Genomic DNA, 23,114 nt, shown 5'->3' with positions numbered 1-23,114 from the left:
GATACGACAAAACTCTAGTAATAAAGCAGATAGTAATAGAAATGTAGAATACAGGCAATAGTTGATATAGTTGATACAGTGGAGGATATTATGCTGATTATTTGTTGGTGGGTGAGATAAAGTGATATAAGATACTATGTCTTCCGCTTTATAAACATAGCGATGTGCAGTACTTGGGAGCATTGAACGAACCCCTTCCCAATCCCGCATACCTTCCGAAGCCTCGTGCCTGATGCCCTCGGCAAACACAGCTTCCTAGCGCTTTTGAGCGCCTAAAATACCTGAGCGTCAGCCAGATACGATAGCATGCAATCAGAATCAAGCGCGAATTCGGCTAGCGGCGCTAATAATACGCGAAATCGCTCGCTTTCACAAGCAAAGGCACTGCAATGGGCGGGACTGGTGGCCCAAAAGGCGAAAAATATCCGATGGACAGGGACTGCTACTGAAAAGGAAGCGCAAGTGACTGGAAATGGTAACCGCCTCGTTGCAAAGGCGTGTTTTCCCTCGACATAGGTACATATGGAGGATTCCCCGCCCTTGAATAAAATATGGGTCGTCGGTTGAGGATATATTGAAAAAAGCTTATACTGGTTTTCGGAATATCTATCATTGGATCACGTTCAATGTGATGATCAAGGTGAGGCCCCAGATGCTGGTGGATTGAACATTGGTCTCAGCGTGAGTACAAACGTCAGCCGGGATCATATGTCATGAAATGAGTCACTGCTGAATCACCCTGGAATAAGAACCGAGCCCTTGCGGAGGACTTTGCTACATTTGGTATTCCCTCCCGAACCTTTGATGAACCATTTCGTTATTGTAATAGAGTCAATGCCAAATATACGTCGTCCTTGACTTTCGTAGTACGAGTAACAGAACTCCATTCGAGATTCATACAGAACACTTTTGGAGGCGCTTCAAATAAATTGTGGGTTCAACTTGAGGCAATTACGTCCATTAATAGACTGTACCTAAAGTCCTGAAAATTAGCAACATGATGATGTGTGGGGTAAAGCATACCAACAAAAGGTTCATGAATTGTACATGATGGTTCCCACAGTCCTTTTGGAGAGTGACCTACGCCTTGAATAAAAAACACATCCGCTCTCGACTGCGGAGACGAAGCATATGCAAAAGGTCACAAACATAGTTGGGCCCATTCATTTGCTCAGGAGGCCTGGCTTTCCCCGAGATAATTGATTGATGATATGCATTTCTGTCATCGTAGCCAAGCAAACACCGCACCGAATCGACTGATTGGCACTTGGTAACACAGTCCGCCCCATACCGTGTTACGACTGATGCGGCCTTGTTGTGAAGAGCAAATGCATGATGCTTGATTCCAGATTCAACAGCAAGTACTGGTATTGTAGAGTTAAGTGCTATGGTTCAAAATCGGGCGGAACAGATGTCAATACTGTGATTTCATACTGAAGATAACGAAGGTCCAACGTACACCGGAAGTCTACATTGTAACGACTCAGCCGCAAGAAATTTTCGACCGAAAGCAACCAAGTAAACATCGGATGATCGCCGTGGATTTTAGGGTACCAAAGGCAACTTATTCCTATCAAAGTATTTTCATCCGAGGAAACGAGGGCGACACAGTCACAGCAATGGAGACTGTGTACGGACGGAGCACAGAGATAAGTAGAAGATAAGGCAACTGCATCAGTATCAAAAGATATCGGAATGTGAACGAAGTAAGGTGGTTTTCGGTGCGGTTTCATTGAGGCGGAACAAGAGAGAGAGAATTATCTTCAAAGTTTGCGTAAACAATAGAACTACGGAAAGTGAAATGAAACCACCTCTCTTTGGATTGAAGAGGATAGAAATATCATAAAATTTCGGAGGGATCATAGTGACAGATTGATACTTAGACTGGTGGAACAGAGGAATACAGTATGGGTGACGTCAATGCATGTTGGCGTCAACGTTCATAGAATAGAATGAAGAGGCGGTGGAGTTGGATATGTCGGGACGGAACTGCGGTACGAGACAGCGAGAGAAACCCGGCAAGAATAGCACCTGAGGATGACGATGTATTAGTGAACTGAGGCAAAAGAGCGAGGCATTTCCAATGGAGACAATTAAGAGTCAGTGAAAAGCAAATTCCGAACGAAAACCAAGTTGATTCAAGCAAAAGTTTGTCATTGAAAAATATCCATGTATACATTAAACAACCTAATAGATGAACATGATTCGGTCCGTCAGAAAAGTAACGACATATACAGCAGAACACGATTCAGAAACTCACCCTGGGGGCCAAACTGACAATCTTTCCCCACCCTTTCAACCTCAGGTCTGCGCTAACAATTCCACCAATACGCGTCCCCAACATCTCCTTCTTATTGTTTAAGAGCACGGCAGCGTTGTCGTCGAACCGAATGTAGCTTCCGTCAGGTCTTCGCACCGGCTTGCGAGTGCGGACAATCACGGCGCGTCGGACGTCACCGCGACGAACTTTGACAGCGTTCACTGAGGCCTGGGCAGCAGCAGAGATAGGACGCGCTCTTTGGACTACTACAACGATTTCGTCGCCAACGGAGCCCCATCCATTGTTGACCTTGTTCTTGAGGATGTTGACGCACTCAACGACGAGTGCGCCGGAGTTATCTATGCACTGCATTTAGAGACATAAGCTGACAGACAAAGCAAGTAAAAGGCAAAGTCTTACATTAAGAGTACTTTTAAGGCCAATCATAGCGTTGGCGACGGTGGCGACGACGTCGAGGGCCTGTTAAAGAACGGGGGCAACAGCAGCGCAACACATTTTCCATATTTTCCCACGATACTAAATGGGGGAGGGCTCAGTTAGGGACCATCGGTCTTGCCCTTGAACTCCACAGACAGTTGTGTTTTCTATCTCTTTCTCTTACCACCACTACATCTATTCCAACAATGGTTATCTCAAGGCGAGGAAGTGGAAGTCTTACCCTGGCGTCCGGCCAGACGCTCACGATCCATACGAGGACGCAGGATGAGGAGGATCTACCTCACGCAACAAAGAAGTGCGTCGTTAATTCGTACCAGGGATATCGCAAGTCCGATCTTGTATTTTGACACTTCCAGGACGATGGCCGATCATCTAAGGAAGTACGAGATGCTGTAAGTCAACGATGGCATATGCGTCCAAGAATACACTGATTAGATGTAGATTCACTCTCACCCCCCAACGGATGCGCATGATTGTGGAGGCTTTTAAGGAGACTCTAGAGCTGGGACTAGAGAAGCCAGAGCAGATTGTGGTGAGCATTATCATGTTTATTACCCCCGCCTCCCGGTATCCGAATCTGCTTTCCGAGGTAATGCTAACTTGTTCCAAAATGAGCCCATGATCCCGACTTTTGTCTTCGGTTGGCCAACAGGAGAGGAACAGGGAGATTATCTAGCTGTTGATCTTGGTGAGTGCATATTTCTTTCGTGAATTCAGTCAACTGGATGTATTACCAGGGGGTACAAACCTTCGCGTTTGTCTCGTTACGGTTCAGGGCGATGGAAAGTTCGAAATCACGCAGTCAAAATACAGGCTTACCGAAGAGCAAAAGCATGGAAGTGGCCAAGAACTATTTGACTTCTGTGCGGAATGTTTGAAGACTTTTGTGGACACCAGTTTGGCGGACAGTGGTGGTGCTGCTACTCTCAAAGATGGCAGAAAGCTTCCTCTTGGATTCACAGTGAGTATTGAGATCGATCTCGACAAAGCTGCATTTATTTACAACAGCAATAGTTTTCGTATCCATGCACGTGAGTATTGCTATACAGGTTATATTCCGTCATTGACCTCTTTCTTCCTAGACAAGACCGCATTGATCAGGGAATTCTCATTCGGTGGACGAAAGGTTTCGGTGCTACAAATACAGAGGGCCAGGACGTGGCGGCCATGTTCCGTAGCTCTCTTGAAAAATATCAGCTTCCTGTTGAACTAACGGCCCTCATAAACGACACTACTGGCACACTCATCGCATCAAACTACGTCAACTCACAGACGAGAATTGCGTGCATCTTTGGCACCGGGTGCAATGCTGCCTACATGGAACATGTTAAGGACATCCCAAAAATTGCCAATCTAGGCATCGATGAGTCGGCGGATATGGCTATCAATTGTGAATGGGTAATCTTTTCTATAGTTCAACTCAAAATTATCCCTTTCTCATCGCCGTTCCAGGGTGCTTTTGATTCCTTTGAGCACGAACATCTTCCACGAACAAAGTATGACATTATCGTTGATGAAACGTCGAATAAACCTGGAGAGCAAGCATTTGAGGTAAAGGGTCCTTTGTCGATACGTTTAGTCGTCTGAAATTAGTCACTAGAAATTAATTTCTGGACGATATCTGGGAGAAATTCTCCGCCTCGTCATTTGCGAGCTCATCGATGAGGGTGTTCTGTTCCTCGGTCAAAATACTTACAAACTCGAGAAGCCATACGTTTTTGACACTGCCTTCCTTTCTCTCATGGAAAGGTACGCAACGCCGATTCTCACTGGGGTCTGTATGCTGATATCGTGTACGACTCCAGTGACCCGACAGACGAGCTGCTTATGATCATCGGAATATTCACACACTTTTTCGCCGTGGAGACGACCCTGGCAGAACGCCAGTTCTTCCGCGCGCTTGCGAAGTTGATTGGCCGACGCGCCGCACGGCTAAGCGCCTGTGGCATTGCTGCCATTGTGAGCAAGATGGGATACCTAGATGAAGGGTGCTCTGTTGGCGCTGATGGTTCATTGTACAACGTAAGATATTTCACCTGGTTACGCGGGGTGGGACGGAATACTCAGGCATTTCCTAAAAGAAATACCCTGGCTTCGCGGACAGGATACACGAGGGACTCGTAGATATCTTTGGAGAGCGAGGACGGTGAGTTATTGTTGCAACATCTATCGCTCTATGTGCATGTAATTGAATGTGGTAATCAGAAAAATCATTACCCATCACGCTGAGGATGGCAGTGGCGTTGGAAGTGCAATCATTGCTGGTATGTGTATTCGAGGATGTCGGAGGAGATATGCTAACCATCCAACATTCATGCAGCTATGACGAAGAAGAGAAAGGAGGCTGGACTATACGTCAATCTATAGAGTATCTCAGTATAGATATTCGACATTGTCGGCTCTTCTTGCCTTGTATTTTTTGACTCGTGTTTGTCTTCATCTCGATCCAGTCGACCTTTTCCTCTTCTCCATCCCTCGGACGTCATGTCCCGGAAATCCCGAACTTGCTTTCTTTGCTCTTCACTGTATATCTTCTGTACCACCAATCTGTAGATCTCTTGTTCTGGAACCATTCAATCGTATATTTCAGACTGTTTGTCCAATGTAGAGTTTTATGTAAATAACTTTGACCTTCCTTGTTACTTTCCGATGTTATTCGGGTTCTTTGCGCCCTTTATTCAGGACAGGTGGTGTCTATAGCTATGTGTCAGAGATATGTCGTCTACTCGGTCAGAGTCATTTTCTATTTCTGCAGACGAAAGTCCCAGATTGGTCCTCTGTGAAAAATAGGAGGGCGAAAAACTTGTAAACCTCTGGCTCAAGATTGTACCAATAGTATAGCAAGCTGAGTCAATGGACGTTGACACAGTGCCATTATCATGTTCTCGACTATTGATTTATTCGAGAAAAACTGCCTCGTCAATCCCGTGGAACGAGCTTTATGACCCGTCGCTACGCGCCGTGGGGTTCGCTTCGCTCACCCACTTGCTTCGCTGACGGGCCACAGCTCGCGGGGGCTGCGCCCCTCGACCCCGCAGTCGGCGCCTTGCGCCTCCGTACTGAGTTGCCAAGATATTTTGCATATAATGCACATAGTATTGATATTTATTACATAGAGAAATTATGTACTTTTCGAATAAATACAAAAGGATAGTTTAATTTAATTATTATTGAGATCAATAGACAGAACTTCTGGATAAACTGTATTTTTTGTTGAAGCATTTTCTCCCAAACAAGAATCCCATATTGCTTTAATGTTATGTACTGATGTGACTCGTGAAATTGCTACATAAAGTTGACCATGGGCAAAAGGTGATGAAATAAGATTAAGTCCAACATGTAAAACTGATTGTCCTTGGGCTTTATTGATTGTCATGGCAAATGCCAACTTGATAGGAAATTGGTGTCGGCAAAATTCAAATGGGACTTGTGTATCAGTTGGCGTAATACTAATACGTGGAATAAAAACAGTCTCCCCAGCTTTATCTCCAGTTAATAGACGGACTTCTAAAACATGGTTGGCAATTTGTGTAATAATTCCTCTAGACCCATTGCAAACACCTTCACTTGCATTGAGATTGCGCAAAATCATAACAAGACATCCTATTTTGAGCTTTAATTTAGCCAAAGGAAGGCCGGAACAATTGATAGTGTTGAGATATTCAACAGAATACATTAAAACACCTTCTTCACCATGACCTTGATTATTGAGAATAGTATCAGCACTGTGGAAAACTTTTTCTTCTCCAGGAAACTTGTTGAGAATAAGTTGGTTGATATCATCAATGTCATTATTCCAACTACAGAGAATTGTACATTCAGCAAAGTAGTGATCTTTATGGTAGGTCAATGGATTCCAGGATAAATAGTCTCTATAAGTGAGGGGATTGTGTTTTTAGAGCATTTGAAATGATTAGGAAGATTTATATTATCAGAATCATCTGTATGTTTGCCTAATCCAATGTCCAGCTACCATTGAGCAAATTCTTGCTCTTTAGGTCTTCCAGTATTCAGGTGCATATTTTCTGTAAGTTTAAAAACTTTGATGTGTTTCTATACTAAAGAAGAGTATTGCATGCATGCACTAACAATCTGAGGCCTGGAACCTTTAACAATAACTGGTAGAATCTGCTTAAAGTCCCCTCCAAAAACAATTGACAGTCCACCAAATGGTTTATTGCACTGGCAAATATCTTGAAATGTACAATCAACAGCTTTATGTGCTGCATAGGTGCTTTATTCCAGATAATCAAATCAGTTATGCAAATTAGATCAGCCAAATGAGAATTTCAAGGAATAGAATATGTTGATTCATTGTGAATTTTGATGGGAATTTTAAACATAGAGTGTGCTGTACGTCTCCCAATAAGAAGCAGTAATGCAATTCCAGAAGAAGCTACACAAAGAACAATTTTTCCTTGGCCACAAAGAAAGTAGCATATTGTGTTATAAATATATGTTTTTCCTGTACCACCTGGACCATGAAGGAAAAAACATTGGCCATTCTTGTTTTCAACTGCTTCTATAATTGCATCAAATGCCCAACGCTATCCATGGTTTAGAGTAAGAATATGCTGTTGTGCCAGGGCTGATTGACTATTCCAATTGTAATTCTTCTATTCAGCAATTAATGGATTTACAATAGCAGTAGCCTAATCTTGTTGAGGCAGAGGCATTCCTGGAAAGTCAATAAGTGACTTATTTGTGCTTTGAAGAAGTTGATTAATAAGATAGAGCCCATAATCATATACATCCTCTTTAATTGGAGCTTAATATATGTTATGTGAGATAAGTGCATGCCAAAGATCATCACAAATTTTATCTCTAAAAGAAAGCCATAATGCTCCAGGATTAGATGGAATACAGTCTCTTAAAATAGTCACAAACAGATTATGGAGTTGTTGGCCACTGGCCATATGCCCAGCTTCTTCTAAGCACTGCTTCCATTCATTATCATCTTCTAAAAGACCATATTGAATACATGCATCCCAAAAGGTATCACAGACTATTCCATTTACTGTTCAAAGGTCTTGAAAGAAGATTGCACCTTTTAAACATGTAAGAAGAGTCCGCAGATAGAATCTTTCTCCAGAACCGGGATGTGCATAATATATACACCCAATAGAAAATTGTTGTTTTTGAATATCCTATCTACGTTCTTTAGCCTTCCATACAAATTTTGATGGAAAATCCTGATATAGTGTTTGTTTTGCCTTATTAAATTTTTAGTTGGCTTTAAAATAAGCTGTTAATGTTGTATCTTGCCCTGCAGTCCTGTCCAATATAACTTGAGCATCTGGTGCATCATCTTTATTCCACACAACCATTTCTTTATTTGGTAAGTGAACTTAAAGTCTGACAACTGGTGGAGATTCCTGGTGCATTGAAAAGTGGAAAATACACCATAGTGCTTCACATGCAGATACATAATATGCATCTAGATAGAGTTTAATCTCATCTTGAGCTCTTCCTAATTCTACAGTTGCACAATCATGACCCTTGTAGACATATTTATAGATATACTTGATGGCTTTAATAGATGCAATTGATTCAACATTAATGTGGCAGCGGAATTTCCAGATCAGATAATGGCAGTGTGCTACAACCCAACGATTATCAACTTTCTTGCCATTTGGAAGTTCATACTCCTTTCTTATGTCATGTCTCTGCAAATTTGCATAAGAATCATTATTGACAGTAGTTTGATCATGGAAGACTTTAGGAAAGCACTTAGAGCATTTGCTGCTAATATGACATTAAGGAGATTTTTGTCCAGGAAGAAGAGGATCATCATAGGGTGTATGGACCATGAAATTTTTCACTAATTTGAAGAGTTCTGGTTCTTTATTTTCATCTGGAAATTCAGCTGATATAACACTATCAATGTCTTCAAGTATGCGTAGCTTGTCATCCGGATGCAGAAAAACAATCAAATGCATATGAGGTAGCCCACGTTTTGAAATTCAGTTGTCCATACACTGGCTACTATATGTTCCATAATTCCCTTTTCATATATATCTTTGAGCATTTCCTTCATTTTTGCACGAAATACCCAAACAACTAAATCTGGATGGTCTAAAGCCTGTTGGCCAGAAAGAAGTGCTTCTTTGATTTCAGGCCAGTTTGGATTGGCTGTAGCAGTAATAAATAAATCGGCACCATGATAGTAGCGGTTTATAGCTAAAGCATTCTGACAATTTTGAATCATGTTGTGTAGACTTCCAGCAAAAGAAGAAGGAAGAATTGTACGCTGGCCCAAATCAGCACCATCTGCATCTGGATTTGCTATAATAGCATCCATTAAGCCACGCCGTGAATCACAACAAAATAGTCGTTGATTATGTCTAACCCAGCTCAAACAACTTTGCTCAGAAGCTGCCTAACATTCAACTAAAAACTCCTGCAAAAGCTTTCCTGCTTTAAAAATATGTTGACTTCCATATTCAATAGAATATGGATGTGCATAGTAGCGGAAATATTCTGTTTGAGACACATATTTGCATTTTTTGGAAACATTTTCAGGGGGGGCATCTTCATCCAAATTGTTATTCTGAGCTTGTTGAACAGCAGGTTGAACATCATCAACCTCTTTACCACCTTGGAAAAGAATAGACGGATGCCAGCCTAATTGGCCAGTAGGAAATAATAGGACATAATGAAGAGGTAGGTAGAGAGGATGACATGCACTAATCTGCTCTGGGCCTTTACCTGCTCTACGTCTCAAAATAATATTCCTTTCATTAGAATGTATATTTTTACTATTTCCAGGTAGCAATACAGCAATTTCATTTGATGCTCCATTGGTAGGAAGATTATAGTGTCTTTGATCTGATTCACAATCATATTGAAGGGCAATAGTATGTTGTTCATGAAGCGGCAAATTATGGGTAAGCTCATAAGCCTGCTTATATAGCTGCACTCCACTATATTGACAATATGGCATATCTTGAAGAATACTCATTGTATTGCAATCCAGGCCAGAATTAGCCTAATGATTTATGCAATGATGAAGTGCATCTGCAGGATCATGAATATATAGCTGTGCATATATTGGTGATTCTCCTTCTGCCAGTAGTAAAGAGCCAGCTTGATGTGAAAGCTTTCCTTGGACCTTGAAAACATAAGGACCATTGCCATTATTAATTGCATGATCAATAGTGACACCCAAAGAAGTCATTGCAAGAGCATTATTATACTGGCAAATATGTTCTCAGAAATTCTTTGATTGCATATCAGAATTAGAAAGCAAAGCATCCAACTCAGATGGAGCATTTTCTATTTGAGGCAAAATAATTTTTCCATTAAAACAACACATTCCAAATTTAGGATTGGCCAAAGATGATTTGGTTAAACGTTCTGCCATCCAATAGAAAGCACCACAATGAGAACAGACAACATCCATTTTTCCTAAATTATGCACAGTCTAATTACGATTAAAAGGCATGTGTGCAATAGATATGTGCTGATGTGCAGGTTGTTGGCGCATAGGTGCAGGTTGTTGGAGAATAGGCACAGGTTGTTAAAGCATAGGTGCATTAGGATTTAATGGAGAAATAGGTAACACAGAAATTATATTTGGCTGAAAAGCAAGAGCTTGAGGATGTTGCTGCTAAAAATAAATTAATCATAAATAATATATATATATATATATATTAAAAAGCCACATACTAGTAAAGGAGGAGGCTCAATCTGATGTCTACAATGTTGAGAAAGGGATGGAACAATAGGAAGTTGAGGTTGAGCCTATAATAATATAATTTTTTAATTTTATTCTGTGAATAATGTTTTTTTTAAAAAAAAAAAATACATACAGGAATGGATTGGGGCACAATTTGATATCTACGTTGTTGTGGAGAAACAGGAATAGCAGGAAGTTTAGCTATACGCTGAGCTAAATCTAGAGGCAAATTATATACAACTCCATTTAAAGTTACTGATTGTGCATGGATAGGTGGAGTAGGTGCAGGAGGAAGAGTAGGAGGAAGAACAAAACTCAAAGGCTCAATATTTGGCATGTGATTATGATGTGGTGTGTGGTGTGCCTGTGGGCTTTCAAGAAAACGTGCATCACGCTTAGATCTCTGAGAAGCAATATGTGCATGGCGAGGTATATTAGGAGGTATTTCAGGCCTGAAAATTTAAAGTATTAGATTTTAATGTGCTTAGTACAGTTATTGATTAAATGCATACATTGTTAAAAGATTCTAAAGCCAGGTAAAGGAAGAGATGACCTTTCTGGTCCAGCAGTGCAATTAAATATAGTGAGAAAAAAGCAAAATCAGTGTTAACAGCTGCAGTTGATAATGGAGCTTCAATCCCAAAGGAAGGGGAGGCAACTATATAGTCTAAAAGACCTGCCAACCAATCTTTCTGCAAACTGTATCCAGAAAGAGGTCCAAAAGACAACTGGCAGACACCTTGAAAAAGTATCACCTTAATCTTCAGATTCCCCAATATACTCAATACACAGCAGCAGTAGATATACAGAGCACTTCCAATAACTCAACCACAGCCAAAAAGAAAAGGTGCAGATTCCAGAGGGGGCAGGGAGCAGAAATTTGTGAGAGATCTTTTACAAACAGGAACAGCTTTGAGAGAGCTCTCAAAGGATATTAGATCAAGTATCTGTTGAACATTTATTCTAAGTCAAGCTATCGCACTCGCGTTATCTTATCTCCGATTACTAATATGTAGACTAATTACACACTTGTTTCGTCTACACAACTCAGCCAATACCATTGACTGAGTTGTGAGTAGTCCCATATATTTCATTCACTCATAGATTACTTACATTATATTTAGTACCATTATATTCTAGGTAGATATCATTATACACAGCCAATACCATTGACTGAGTTTACCATTATATTCTAGTGCTACCACCTACGTGTCATCAATTTCTACAGTATCCACATCAGACACACAGCCACTCACCAAAGGCCAAAAAAGCAAAGGGGATTGCCAATAGAGAGTGACAAATAGCAAAAAAGAGCCTGAGCAAAGGTCTAATTACTTCATGTAGATGCAATTAGAAACATTATGCACTCACCAAAGGCCAGAAAAGATAATTCCACCACCCAATAAGGTGAGCACCAAAATATAGGCGCGTTGTTTCCAGGAAATGTTGTGAGAAAGATAGTTTTAAGACAGTGTGGGACACAAAGCGGCGGTGATACACTGACGAGCAGTGTGGGCGTGAAAAGGCAGAGAAACAAGATGGGCAGTGCCTAAAACACCCAAAGGCTTGTACAAGGTGCGTTGTTGTGTGCGGATTGCTTCACAAAGCCCTGCTTAACCACAGGTGACTAGGGAGTTGTTGAGAGGGGTAAGGACAAGATGTAAACTGTTTGGATGGCCGGTAATGACACTGGTGGACGCAATATACTGTATACTTGAACACAGTTTGAAACGACGCAGGAAGACACAGTAAAATTGATGATAATTTCGCAAAAATCTATTACTTGGGTGGAAGATGATGCTCTGAGAGGCCAAAACTACTCTACCTCCCTAGGGTGTGTATGCTACGGGATTCTAACACTACCATTACAAAAAGGGGTATGGAAGTCTATAGAATACATGAGAAGCTGTGGAATAGGAGTTGTTTTTGAGAGGTGAGGCTGAAAGAAGCACCCAAATTCATATTTTTCACTAAGTCAATCGCGACGCCTAGGCGTGGGAACAAGTCAAAACGTGGGAAAAGTCTTGCCTACTCCATGAGGCTTGATAGGAGGCGTGTCACGCACAATAGAAATTGAAGCTGAAGGTCTTAAAGGTAATACAATTTGAATTGAGGATGGTCTGGTTGGCGCAGGGGAATGGTGTTATGGATATCGAGGTTAATGGTTGATGCCGTGCGCGGCATATTGTGGGAATGCACAGTCATGGGAACGCACACTTGTGCGCACGTGCTTGTAGCGTGACACGGCTTATCAGCAGTGTCACGGCAAATTTTTGCACTGGTGCCATCGCGCAATGTTTGATTTCCAGGACATTGTTTGGATCCAAAGCCTCTGGCATTTCTGGTTTACTGTAAAAGACTGCGGTCTTGCTTATGTAAATTTTAGGTAAGCAACAACACCACCCTCTCTTAATATATAGACAAGCTTTATGACCTGTTGCTACGCGCCGTAGGGTTCACTTTGCTCACCCACTTGCTTAGCAAATGGGCCAACAGCTTGCGGGGGCTGCGCCCCTTGACCCCGTTGGTGCTTTGCACCTCCTCATTAATATATTATTTCAATTTAATTATTTTATCCCTTTCTATTCTTTTTCTGTAGTGTTAGGAATTGACTTACATCATAAAAAGTGCGGGTAGATTACAAAGCATTGTAAACCCAATAAAATATTTTTTTCTTCGAAATTCTCGCACTGCGTTACAACGCTCTTGAAATGTTGTAAGAAAACGGAAATATTGCAGCATGAATAAATTTTTTCAAGGTTTACAATCTTATCCAATGTTTGCATGAGATTATAATTGCAAGAATTATGGCATTGTAATGGAGTACACAAAAATCATAATAAAAATAGTTCATATATTCATAAAACATACTTCAAGTATATAAGACTAATTAAACAGAACCTAAATCTAATACCAAACCTGCTGCACCCAATGATACAGGCAAGTGTCTCTGAACATGTCCTTTCCCCCTGTACCTCCTACTCCTTCTACAACACTACCCACCAGATACACCCAATGCATGCCAGAGGCCGCACGTAGATGGAGCATTTGGGGGTAGAGGTAATGTGTCATGTGACAACTGTGTCTGCAGTAGAGAAAGAAAGTGTGAACGGTGAAGACACGGAGGCAGAAACAGACACACATTTGAACATCTGGAACAACTAAAAGGAGTATAGGCAAGTGGAGGACCAGAATATATGCGTCAAAAAAGGGGAAAATACCAATAAAAAAGCGCATATACTTACAAGTATATGCCTTCAGAGTCTGCATTCAAGTGTTTGGGTGTCTGGGACCTTTCACGAGTGAAGTTAGCAGTGCAAAGTATATTAAATAGATACTCAACTTATTCCATCTTCTTTCAACTAGTGTTCAAAGCAGTTAATTCTAGGATGTGGGTCAGTAGCGACAAGCACCAAGTTATCTATTACTCACCTGTCACCAGAGAAATAGCATCTACCAGTTTGGGTTGAAGGAAAGCATGTAAGGTGCTACATTGAAGATGAAGCATCAGTATATGCAGACAGGTACACGGAACCTGCCCCCAGGTATATCCGTGGGCAGAGGGATGGTGACGGTTTGAAGAAAGTAAATTGATTTGCTTGCAACGAGACTTCAAGTGGGTTCAGGCGCCGCTTGATTTTATTTTCAAGCTCCAATATCTGTCTAAATCTGTTGTCAAGCGTCTCCAGGGTCTCGGACATCTCTGCGCTATGACTGGTGACGGTGCGAACAATGCCCCTGCCTTGTCCCGCGCCAACGCTCTTTTGAAGTTTTCATTTAGGGGTAAATGATAATCATACTTACCTGTTAGTCACATCAATATAACAATTGTACATTATATTTAAAGGTTGCGTGGGGCCAGGGGTATACGGCTTCTAATTGAGGGTTATGTTTGCTGACCCCCAGAATTTCTTCTTCACATTGTAAACCGGCTCTAAAAATTGTTTTGGTTTTGAATGCTAAAAAATTATTGAATTGGTTGGCATCGCTTTGTAATCTACTGTACATTTAGTTGATGTAAGTCAAGAGAGAAGAATGCCCAAAGACCAAGTTGATATCGAAGCTGGGGTCTGACTACTGACCCCAGGACCCTATATATACATGGAGACTGGAGTAACTACTTCCCGGACCAGAGTACTCGACATATGACAACTATCAATAGATGAAACAGGAGAACAATAGACGTGGGACCGAACACAAAGATAGAACAAGGCATGACAACGTGGGACCGTAACAGATAATGATAACGGATAGGGGTGGCACCAATACGTACCCTGACATGTAGTATTATACACAACCCATCAGATAGGGGGAAAATTGCATGCATATTCAGAGCTAAATGGACCCGCTCACCACTAAGAGAAATTTCAATCACTTACTCAAACAATCTACTTGTGGATTTTATAGATATTTTCACCAAATTTATAAACCCAGTATCCATTGGAATAGTCGGAAACCATGTGTAGCACATTGGATAACCCATCAAGTTGAACCTTTCAGGAGGCATTCTGAGGTATATTTAATTGTCAATATTTTATTTTGTACACAAATGTACTTGATAGCAAATCATATCAACTTAAAAAGGCATTACCAAAAATTTATTCTCTTGAACCCGTTCATCTCTGTGCTGTAGCATCTGGGAACCCATCAGGCTGAATCTTTCATGAGCACAGAAATGCCCTTAGAACACCCAAAAAAATGCTCACACTTTCATTTTGTACACGGATATACATTGCAAATGCATTGTATCTAAAATAAACGAACCCATTTACCTCAAATTGTGATCATTCACGCCGCGCTCACCTCCCGCATCTGACCACGCATGGCGTGCGTATTTGTTTGGTTCAAACAAAAATACTGCACCTCCCACATCTGACTCCACACGGTATGCGCGTATTTTTTTGGTTGAAAGAAAAGTACTAATGCATTAAAACAAACGAATCCGTTCACCTCATTCACGCCGCGCGCACCTCGCATCTGACCACGCGCGGCGTGCGCGTATTTGTTTGGTTGGCAGTCTTGCTTATGTAAAATTTAGGTAAGCAACGACAGTGCAGTATGCTCATTCCGCTAACCACGTCATGCAAATCAGAAGCTGAGATGGCCGAGTCGTTAAGGCGAGTGATTTGAATTGGGATTTGAACCACTTATCACTTGGTGTCCCACCGCGTAGGTTCAAATCCTGCTCTCAGCGAATTATTTTAATGTATTTTCCATTTCAATCAATTTGCTCTAGATCTATGATTAATTTTTCTTGAAGAATGAGTTGTCATGCATTTTGCGCTAGAGGTCCTGGACCTGCGTATATAACCTCTCATGGCCTCATCCATGAGGACCGCGTAGGTTCAAAACCTGCTCTCAGCAAATTATTTCCATTTTCAATTAATTTGCTCTAGTTGGATCTATGATTAATTTTTCTTCAAGTTGTCAAATGCATTTTGCGCTAGAGGTCCTGGACCTGCGTAGTTAGCTTATGGATTACCGCCGCCGGCGCGGTGTCACTACGGATGCAAGCATAGCAATGAAAAACTACTTTAATACGACGGGGGTATGTATCGCCTTGATATTATCACCCCGTTCTCTTGGCTTCGAGGAGTGAAATTCTTTATCTTATGATAGGCGACGTCCCTACAATATTTAAATGGTCGCATTACCTGAATGCTTAGAATTGTTGATAGGGGAAGATTGCCGATGAACTAGGTTGCTTATTGAAGGTTTGTGCTAATTTCAGCCTGATAAACAAAGGCTGCAAACACGCCGGAAGAAATACAAGTAGAACAGATTTTTCCACAGACTATCATCCAGTGTTTTTCGATAGCCTCCGTCTATCAGGCTGTGTCGCAAACGCTCGTGGTCATCTCACTTTTTATCCTTCCAGTGTCGTGCGGGCGCTTCTTTGAGTCAGGCACCTCATCTCGGAATCCAAGTGTTTAAAGCTCCGCTTGAATATCCATGACCTTTGCCAATGCCTCACTTGACCTCGCAATCGGGGAGCGAAATCAGACCGAACCTCGCGTGCAAAATGGTATTGGAAAGATATTTTCATGCATCTTGACGTCTTGGTTTATTCATAGCCAATTCATGACCGACTTCATGATCGAGCTTAATTTGCTTTAAAGCTTTGCAGCATCACTGAAACACTTGAAAGGTCTCAATACTTGGTAAGCTTCCTCGCCAATTCTTCATATACCTACACTGAATAACACTTTATGTATATATCAAGGCCAAGTTCAATGTGTGCTGCCTATTTGGCGAAGCTCGGGGATGATTGTTCGGCCGCTGCCACATTGAATCCTTATTCGATTCAGACCTATCTGTGTATTTTTAGCAAAGGGAGAACGGAGAGCATATGCGAAGGATTACGCGAAAACGGTTTGTGTGGATCAATAAAAGGCTGAGGAACAACACGCTAGGTTTGCTTCCAACTTCTTTCCCCCCGTGGAGCAACATTATACCCCCATATTGGCATTTCACTAATCTTTGTACCGATGGACAAGCCAACACCCACTAGACACCTTTCACCCGTGACCGATGAAAAGCCACAACAAATCGCCGAGGCTACCAGTGTCATTGGCACTGGAGGGCAAGGAGTAAACGAGACCATTCGAGTCGACTGGGATGGTCCGAACGATCCCACAAACCCTAAAAAGTAAACATCGTTCAACTAGATGGATGTCCTGACGAAAGCTAATCCCATCCTCTTTAGCTGGTCTTTTCAACAAAAGTGGGCGGCTACCTTGGTAGTCTCCTCTTTCACGTTTATCTCTCCTGTGTCCTCTTCTATGATTGCACCTGCATTTGAGCAAATCGCACATCGGTTTGGAATCACGAGCACCGTAATACTGGCAATGACGACCAGTATTTTTGTCTTGGGATATGGTAAGCCACTTAATATTTGTTCTTCTTCAACCTTGTCCATCTTCAAACTTGGAACAGCCGTCGGTCCTCTGGTATGTCATATTTTAATGCAACCCGGTGATCCTCCTGCTTAAACTATTTGTACCACCGTAGTTTCTGGGGCCTTTGAGCGAGATATACGGGCGCTCTCGTGTGCTTCAAATCTCGAATCTATTCTACCTTGGTAATGTTGTTATACAATCCAAACATGCCCGGAACTAATGCAGTCTATTCAGTATGGAATATTGCCTGTGGATTTGCCAAAAGCAAAAACCAACTGTTGGTATTTCGCTTTCTGGCAGGTCTTGGGGGCAGCGCACCGCTGGCGGTATGTTAATCGACTTTTTGACTCACGCTACACATATTTACCTCAATGCCTAGATCGGAGGTGGTGTCATTGGTGACGTTTGGAGAGCAGAAGAGAGGGGACAGGCGATTGCAATATACTCTCTCGCACCACTTTTAGGCCCTGTTATTGGCCCTATGTGTGGTGCATGGTGCGTTTTTCGATTTGATTATTTTTCTGTACTCATTCGTTTCTGTTACAGGATCGCAGAAAGGTCGACTTATAAATGGGTTCTGTGGTCTACAAGTATCGTTGATGTCCTGGTGCAACTTTCTGGGTTATTCTTTTTACGCGAAAGTATGTTATGCCTTGTTGGCCATCACTGATGCACTGAGACTATAACCCGTAGCATTCGCTCCTGTACTTCTCGAAAGAAAGGCCAAACAAATCAGGGCTAGGCTTGATCTCGAGAATGGTTCCAAACGAGAAGTCCGGACTGTCTTCGATTCCACGGACCGAACGTGAGCTATAACTCGCTACCTCTGATTCTATAGCTCTGACAGTATCTCGTTAGATGGAAAACTATCTTCTCCAAAGCACTGACACGCCCATTTCAACTGTTTATCCACGAGACGATCGTACAGATCCTTGGAATCTACATGGCCTTTGTGTATGGACTTTTCTACCGTAAGTAAACCTCCTCTTCACTGGGACTAGTAGCTAAAGTAAGCTATTTTTGTTTAGTCTTTCTTACGACTATTCCCGCCATATTTAGCGGTATATACCACGAAGGCTCTGGTATCGGGGGGTTGAACTATCTCGCATTAGGACTGGGACTCGTCGTCACCTCTCAGGTAAACGGCCGATATATGGATACCATCTATAGATACCTGAAAAGCAAGAATGGAAATGTTGGTGAACCTGAGTTTCGTCTTCGTAAGTGATATCCTCTTCAAAACTATCATGCATGGGCTGACTGTAATGACAGCTACTCTTGCTCCGGGCTCGCTGTTACTCCCCCTTGGACTTCTACTAAGCGGCTGGAGCGCACAGAACAGGCTTCATTGGATTCTTGTAGACATTGTGCGGCAAGTCACCTCAATATTGTTGACTGAGAACTGACACTCGTGATGAAGGGTCTTGCCTGTGTCGGATCAGGGCTAATCCTTGTTTACCAAGGGATACAAACCTACGTCGTCGATACATTTACATTGCATGCCGCATCTGGTCAGTCCCTATCCTGTTCTGTAAACTTGACTACAGCAATTAATAAACGTGTATTATCAGCGCTTGCTGCAGTCTCTACACTGCGAGCACTAGCTGGTTTCGGTTTCCCACTTTTTGCGCCTTCTATGTATGCATCACTCGGATATGGTAAGGGAAATACTATTTTGGCGTGTTGTGCTATTGGATTGGGATGTCCAGCGTATGTCTGCCGTCCTCCTCGTTGAAAATGTTTCTAGTTCACTTATTCTCTCTGGCAGGCCTGTTCTTCTATGGAAGTATGGAAAGATGATCAGGATGGGCAGTCGATACGCGAACAAGCAAGTTCAGATCAATTTATCGCCATCAACAGCGAGCACAACTCCTGCCTCAGGATCAACCCTCGAGGTCGATACTAAACAAAACACAAATTAGCCGCTAATTGCCAGTGTCCACTTAGAGCGAATAATTGTAGATACTGTATATTCTTGTAATAATAGTGTATTTTGTAACTCCAATCTCATCCTGACCTCGTGCCCAAGGTTGACTGCGACAATGCCATCCTGCGATAGTACAGTCCGTAGTCCGTATCGGCGGTACGTGAAGATGCTTTTGAATATGTTGATATATCGTCGCTATAACGCGAAGCATGCGTAGATCCTAAGACAGACATAGCGCTCGGTGCCGACGCGTAGGAAGAATTGGAGCAAGTTCGACTTCGAGGAGCTTCGCTTTGTTCATCATCAGTAGAAACATGCGCAAAGGGAAGAAGAAATTGTGGAGAGTCCTGTGATATGTCTTCAAAGTTTGGTAACTGAGATCCAAAATGGCTGTCAGATATTGTTTCTACTTTTATATCCGTGGGTGCCATGCGATTAGAGTCGTTAGTAAATTCAGTCATGAAGGGTTGTATAAGCCTGGGCTGAGGTGGTCTGTATGATATTGAGCCACCAGCGTGCATCATTTCAATGGAAAGCTGGGCTGATAGATCAGAGCTTGAAACAAACAACAGGGAAGGAACTCACCTTTACGTTGGCATTTGTTTTACTTTCTCTCAAAGGATACGATGTTTTGAACCCGACCTTGTCCCACAAATTGTGAGAGGTCAATCTGAGTTGACCCAAACCGGAGAGAATGGGAGGAGATATCTGGATTAATGTTGATGTCCCTTCGGAGGACAGTAAGCTGTAGTGGGCAAGGGGATATCTGAAAAGTTGTGCTATCGACTTCTACCTTGAGAAGAGCGTTCAATGAGAATGGCCATTCGACAGCGTAATCGTCGCATGCTATGAAAGGCATTTTTCCCTTGACAGGGTTGACAAATGAAACTTGAAAGTTCATATCGCGTAGCTGATTTTCGCTCGGTATTTGTCCATCCTTGAAACGCCATCGCACTGCAAACGCGCCTGTGGTAAAGGGGGCATTTCGTAACAGTGAAATGACAATGCGAGCATGGAAGAATGCATGGTTTGATCTTGTCAGTCCTAGGGAACGAAGCCCTCGAAGAGGCTTCGGTTTTGTGCGTTGACTCAACGCTTCGGCAGGAAGATCCTGCATCAGAGAATCTCCCGGGACACTATTAGACATCTGACAGTATGGCACGTCCTACAAATCTTGTATTCCTCTAGACCTCGACTACGCCAACCAACGGTCCGGCCGATGCTCACCCGCAGTGCAGGTGTCAAGGTATGTCGGTGAACCGGAATGAGGGAACGTTGACGGCGAGGCGAAACAAGATGCAGCCTACACAAGTTGCCCGTTGTCAGTGGGTGATGTGGGGATAGAGGCGGGCGTTGCCAGACTACGTGGAAGGCCGCGGTGGTGGTAACTGGCACAGTTGAATGAGTCTGATTTGCCAAATGCGTCGCCAGACTTATCTTGGGAATATATGACGGACGATAGCCTCGCGAGCCAGGCCTTCTGTGAATCTCGTCTCTTTTCTAGATAAGGCAGGTACCGAGTGATATGTTTGTACAAATGTTGTCTTTATTTATGTCGTCAAACATTGATCGGAGTGCGAAAAGAGAGAGATCCACAGAAGGCCTGGGACAAACGGTTCGGATTTGAGGGAATCCTCGTTTTGTGACTCGGACTTAGTGAAAAAAACGCGATTTGCCTCAACAACAACCTTCCACAACTAAAAAACAGTTGTCTACAGAATCATTTAGATAGGTTTCTTTTACAATAAAATTCATTTTTACAAGGTCACGAAAAAAAATTTTTTTGAGAAAAAAATGACTTGTAATTTGAGCCGAAAAATCATATATCATGGCGCAGGTGAACTGCGTCTAAGATTAGATGGCAGGTCCGGGCGGTTAATGAACCCAGTCTCTGCAGATGAAACAGACAATGAAAGAGACATACCTGCACATCCCACCTCCATCAAAAGTGAACCTCTGGATACCCAGATTGTCCCAAATGCAGTCTCTACATCCTCTGTAGATTCAAATCATGCTTCAGCTTCAGACAGTATGGGCGAGTCTAGCATGCAGGGTTTGACCTTGACATGGATCTTGAGGAAATAGAGGAGGAGTACGATGTTATTGAGGATTCAGAGGATTCAGAATTTGAGGGGGAGGGGGACGGGTAGTGTTCGCAATCGATGTAGTTGTTCGAATTTCAACAAGTCCGACGTGACAAAGCGTGACTCTGCCAAAATCGAACCGTTTGGCCCAGCCGTTTCTGACGAAACCGAGCGGAGCTCGAAATATGCTGAGTCAGAAACGACTGGTGTACGAGCCTAGGATTTAATGACCAGTGTTTAAAGCAATTGATACCCAGCACATATATTTCGTAGCTATATCGATGTTCGACGACCGGTAGCAATTGTACCGCCTTTGAGTTAAACGGCGCTTTGGCTACAATCAATTATTCTTCGACACGAGCACTCTTCCTCCAGGGCAACACAGGTTGGATGTGATATACCACGGGCATAACACCGAAACACAATTAAATTTATGTGTTTTGATTGTACAGAACGGTACCACATATGACACAGCCATCGTATCACATTCGACCCCCGAGCCCATCGAATTCTTCGTAGACCACTAGGCCTCATTTAACAGGTATTGCTGTAGGTACTGTTATCGGGGGTATACTACTCATCGGAGTCGTTATGTTGCTCATTTGTCGCATTCGACGTCACCAACGACGGGCACCATCGACTGATGGTAAACTTGTCGACCCATTTGTCCCATCTGCCAGTTCGAGCGGAGTCGTAGCGCAGGATTCCTCAGTCCCACTTTCCATGCTTCGAAAGCCGGAAACTATAAGCCCAATATCACGCTACGGTTCTTCGAAGGCGCATCCACCGTCGACACCTTCCACCACGAATTATAGCGCCAGGTATAACGAAAACCTCATCTCGGCCACGTCAACCGCCCCTTCCTCGAAGCTCGCAGCAATGGTAGGTGTTGGCAACAGCGTATCTAGAGATGAAGATAGTCGGCGGCATCGCATACCCATGAATCAAAAACCCCTTCGAGACGGCCTCCCCAATACACTCCTACGTGACACCAAAGGATCTTGTGGCAAGGAGGCTGTGAGTAAACGGTGATGAGGCGGAATATAGTCGAGTCATAACCCATTTGTTAATGCCCCCTCCGGATGAAAATTTCTGCCTTGTTGAACTTCAACGGCCACATACGTCTTAAAATCTGTGAAGATGCATAAATTTCATAGAAGGGAAAATTTCAAGGTTTATGACTCACAAACATCTCCAGAGACGCTCTAGCATGGTGATATAACCTTTGTCTGCGGTTCCGGAGGTGATGGTTCGGAGGAAGGAGGTGGGGAGGCCGGTGCAGTGAGCGCTTTCTTGTCTCGCCGTCTATGAAGGTAGCACAAAATAAAAATGGAAGTAATAAGGATTGTTTCCAATGCGGATGCTACAGTTGAGGCAATTGATGTCCAGTAGCTAGATACGGGGACACGGTATAATGTACAAAGTGGTTGAAAAGGAATGTCTTGACGCTGTGGGTAGGTGCATACAGAGTTGTGCATTCTGATGCTGAAATAGAGGTCTGATGCGCACATCCCTGTCGAGACGGTCCACATAAAAATCAGGAAGAATGCATAGGCAAGAACCCGGGGGGAGTAAGGGGTGAACGGGAGCTTGATGGTAATGGATTCACTTTGATGCCGACGATGGAGCCATAGTAGAACGAGAGATGCACTGTGGTGTGGAAGAAGTAGAACGAAGGCGAGAATTGTGGGGATGGTTTGCAGAGGATACGTTCCGATGTTGTCGACGAGCATGAGTACGAAACATAGAAGTGACATGAAAAGGGAGGCATAGAAAAGCTTTCCGAGATGTGCTGGAGGAGCTCGCT

General features: G+C 42.8%; 4 protein-coding genes and 1 non-coding gene across 5 annotated transcripts; 4 read left to right on the top strand and 1 right to left on the bottom strand.

The window, feature by feature from the left end:
- Window positions 1-2,178: 2,178 nt before the first annotated feature.
- On the bottom strand, window positions 2,179-2,707 carry JR316_0012878 (54S ribosomal protein L38, mitochondrial; the record flags this gene model as incomplete). The annotated part of the gene is made up of 3 exons (XM_047898496.1): window positions 2,179-2,187; window positions 2,261-2,626; window positions 2,681-2,707. The coding sequence occupies 3 exons, from the start codon at window positions 2,705-2,707 to the stop codon at window positions 2,179-2,181; spliced, it is 402 nt and encodes a 133-aa protein (XP_047742044.1).
- A 197-nt stretch (window positions 2,708-2,904) lies between these two features.
- JR316_0012877 (Hexokinase) lies at window positions 2,905-5,086 on the top strand (the record flags this gene model as incomplete). The annotated part of the gene is made up of 13 exons (XM_047898495.1): window positions 2,905-3,014; window positions 3,076-3,111; window positions 3,161-3,251; window positions 3,335-3,407; window positions 3,457-3,680; window positions 3,734-3,750; window positions 3,802-4,117; window positions 4,172-4,270; window positions 4,320-4,468; window positions 4,525-4,741; window positions 4,801-4,865; window positions 4,925-4,983; window positions 5,040-5,086. The coding sequence occupies 13 exons, from the start codon at window positions 2,905-2,907 to the stop codon at window positions 5,084-5,086; spliced, it is 1,503 nt and encodes a 500-aa protein (XP_047742043.1).
- Window positions 5,087-15,491: 10,405 nt separating this feature from the next.
- Window positions 15,492-15,591, top strand: JR316_0012876. Its single transcript has one exon. It is a non-coding gene; the product is annotated as a tRNA-Ser (tRNA).
- A 1,911-nt stretch (window positions 15,592-17,502) lies between these two features.
- JR316_0012875 (Efflux pump vrtL) lies at window positions 17,503-19,218 on the top strand (the record flags this gene model as incomplete). The annotated part of the gene is made up of 10 exons (XM_047898494.1): window positions 17,503-17,622; window positions 17,676-17,791; window positions 17,843-17,937; window positions 17,990-18,101; window positions 18,155-18,267; window positions 18,325-18,516; window positions 18,569-18,663; window positions 18,717-18,807; window positions 18,868-19,006; window positions 19,065-19,218. The coding sequence occupies 10 exons, from the start codon at window positions 17,503-17,505 to the stop codon at window positions 19,216-19,218; spliced, it is 1,227 nt and encodes a 408-aa protein (XP_047742042.1).
- Window positions 19,219-21,101: 1,883 nt separating this feature from the next.
- Window positions 21,102-22,618, top strand: JR316_0012874 (uncharacterized protein; the record flags this gene model as incomplete). Its single annotated transcript, XM_047898493.1, has 5 exons — window positions 21,102-21,262; window positions 21,392-21,515; window positions 21,581-21,692; window positions 21,861-22,324; window positions 22,517-22,618. 5 exons carry the CDS (start codon window positions 21,102-21,104, stop codon window positions 22,616-22,618), a joined length of 963 nt encoding a protein of 320 aa, XP_047742041.1.
- Between the last annotated feature and the right edge of the window lie 496 nt (window positions 22,619-23,114).

This window comes from Psilocybe cubensis, chromosome 13 (assembly GCF_017499595.1).
Source record: "Psilocybe cubensis strain MGC-MH-2018 chromosome 13, whole genome shotgun sequence".
Classification (NCBI taxonomy): Eukaryota; Fungi; Basidiomycota; class Agaricomycetes; order Agaricales; family Agrocybaceae; genus Psilocybe; species Psilocybe cubensis.
Note: the sequence above shows the minus strand (reverse complement) of the source record. Positions and strands in the feature narration are given on the sequence as shown.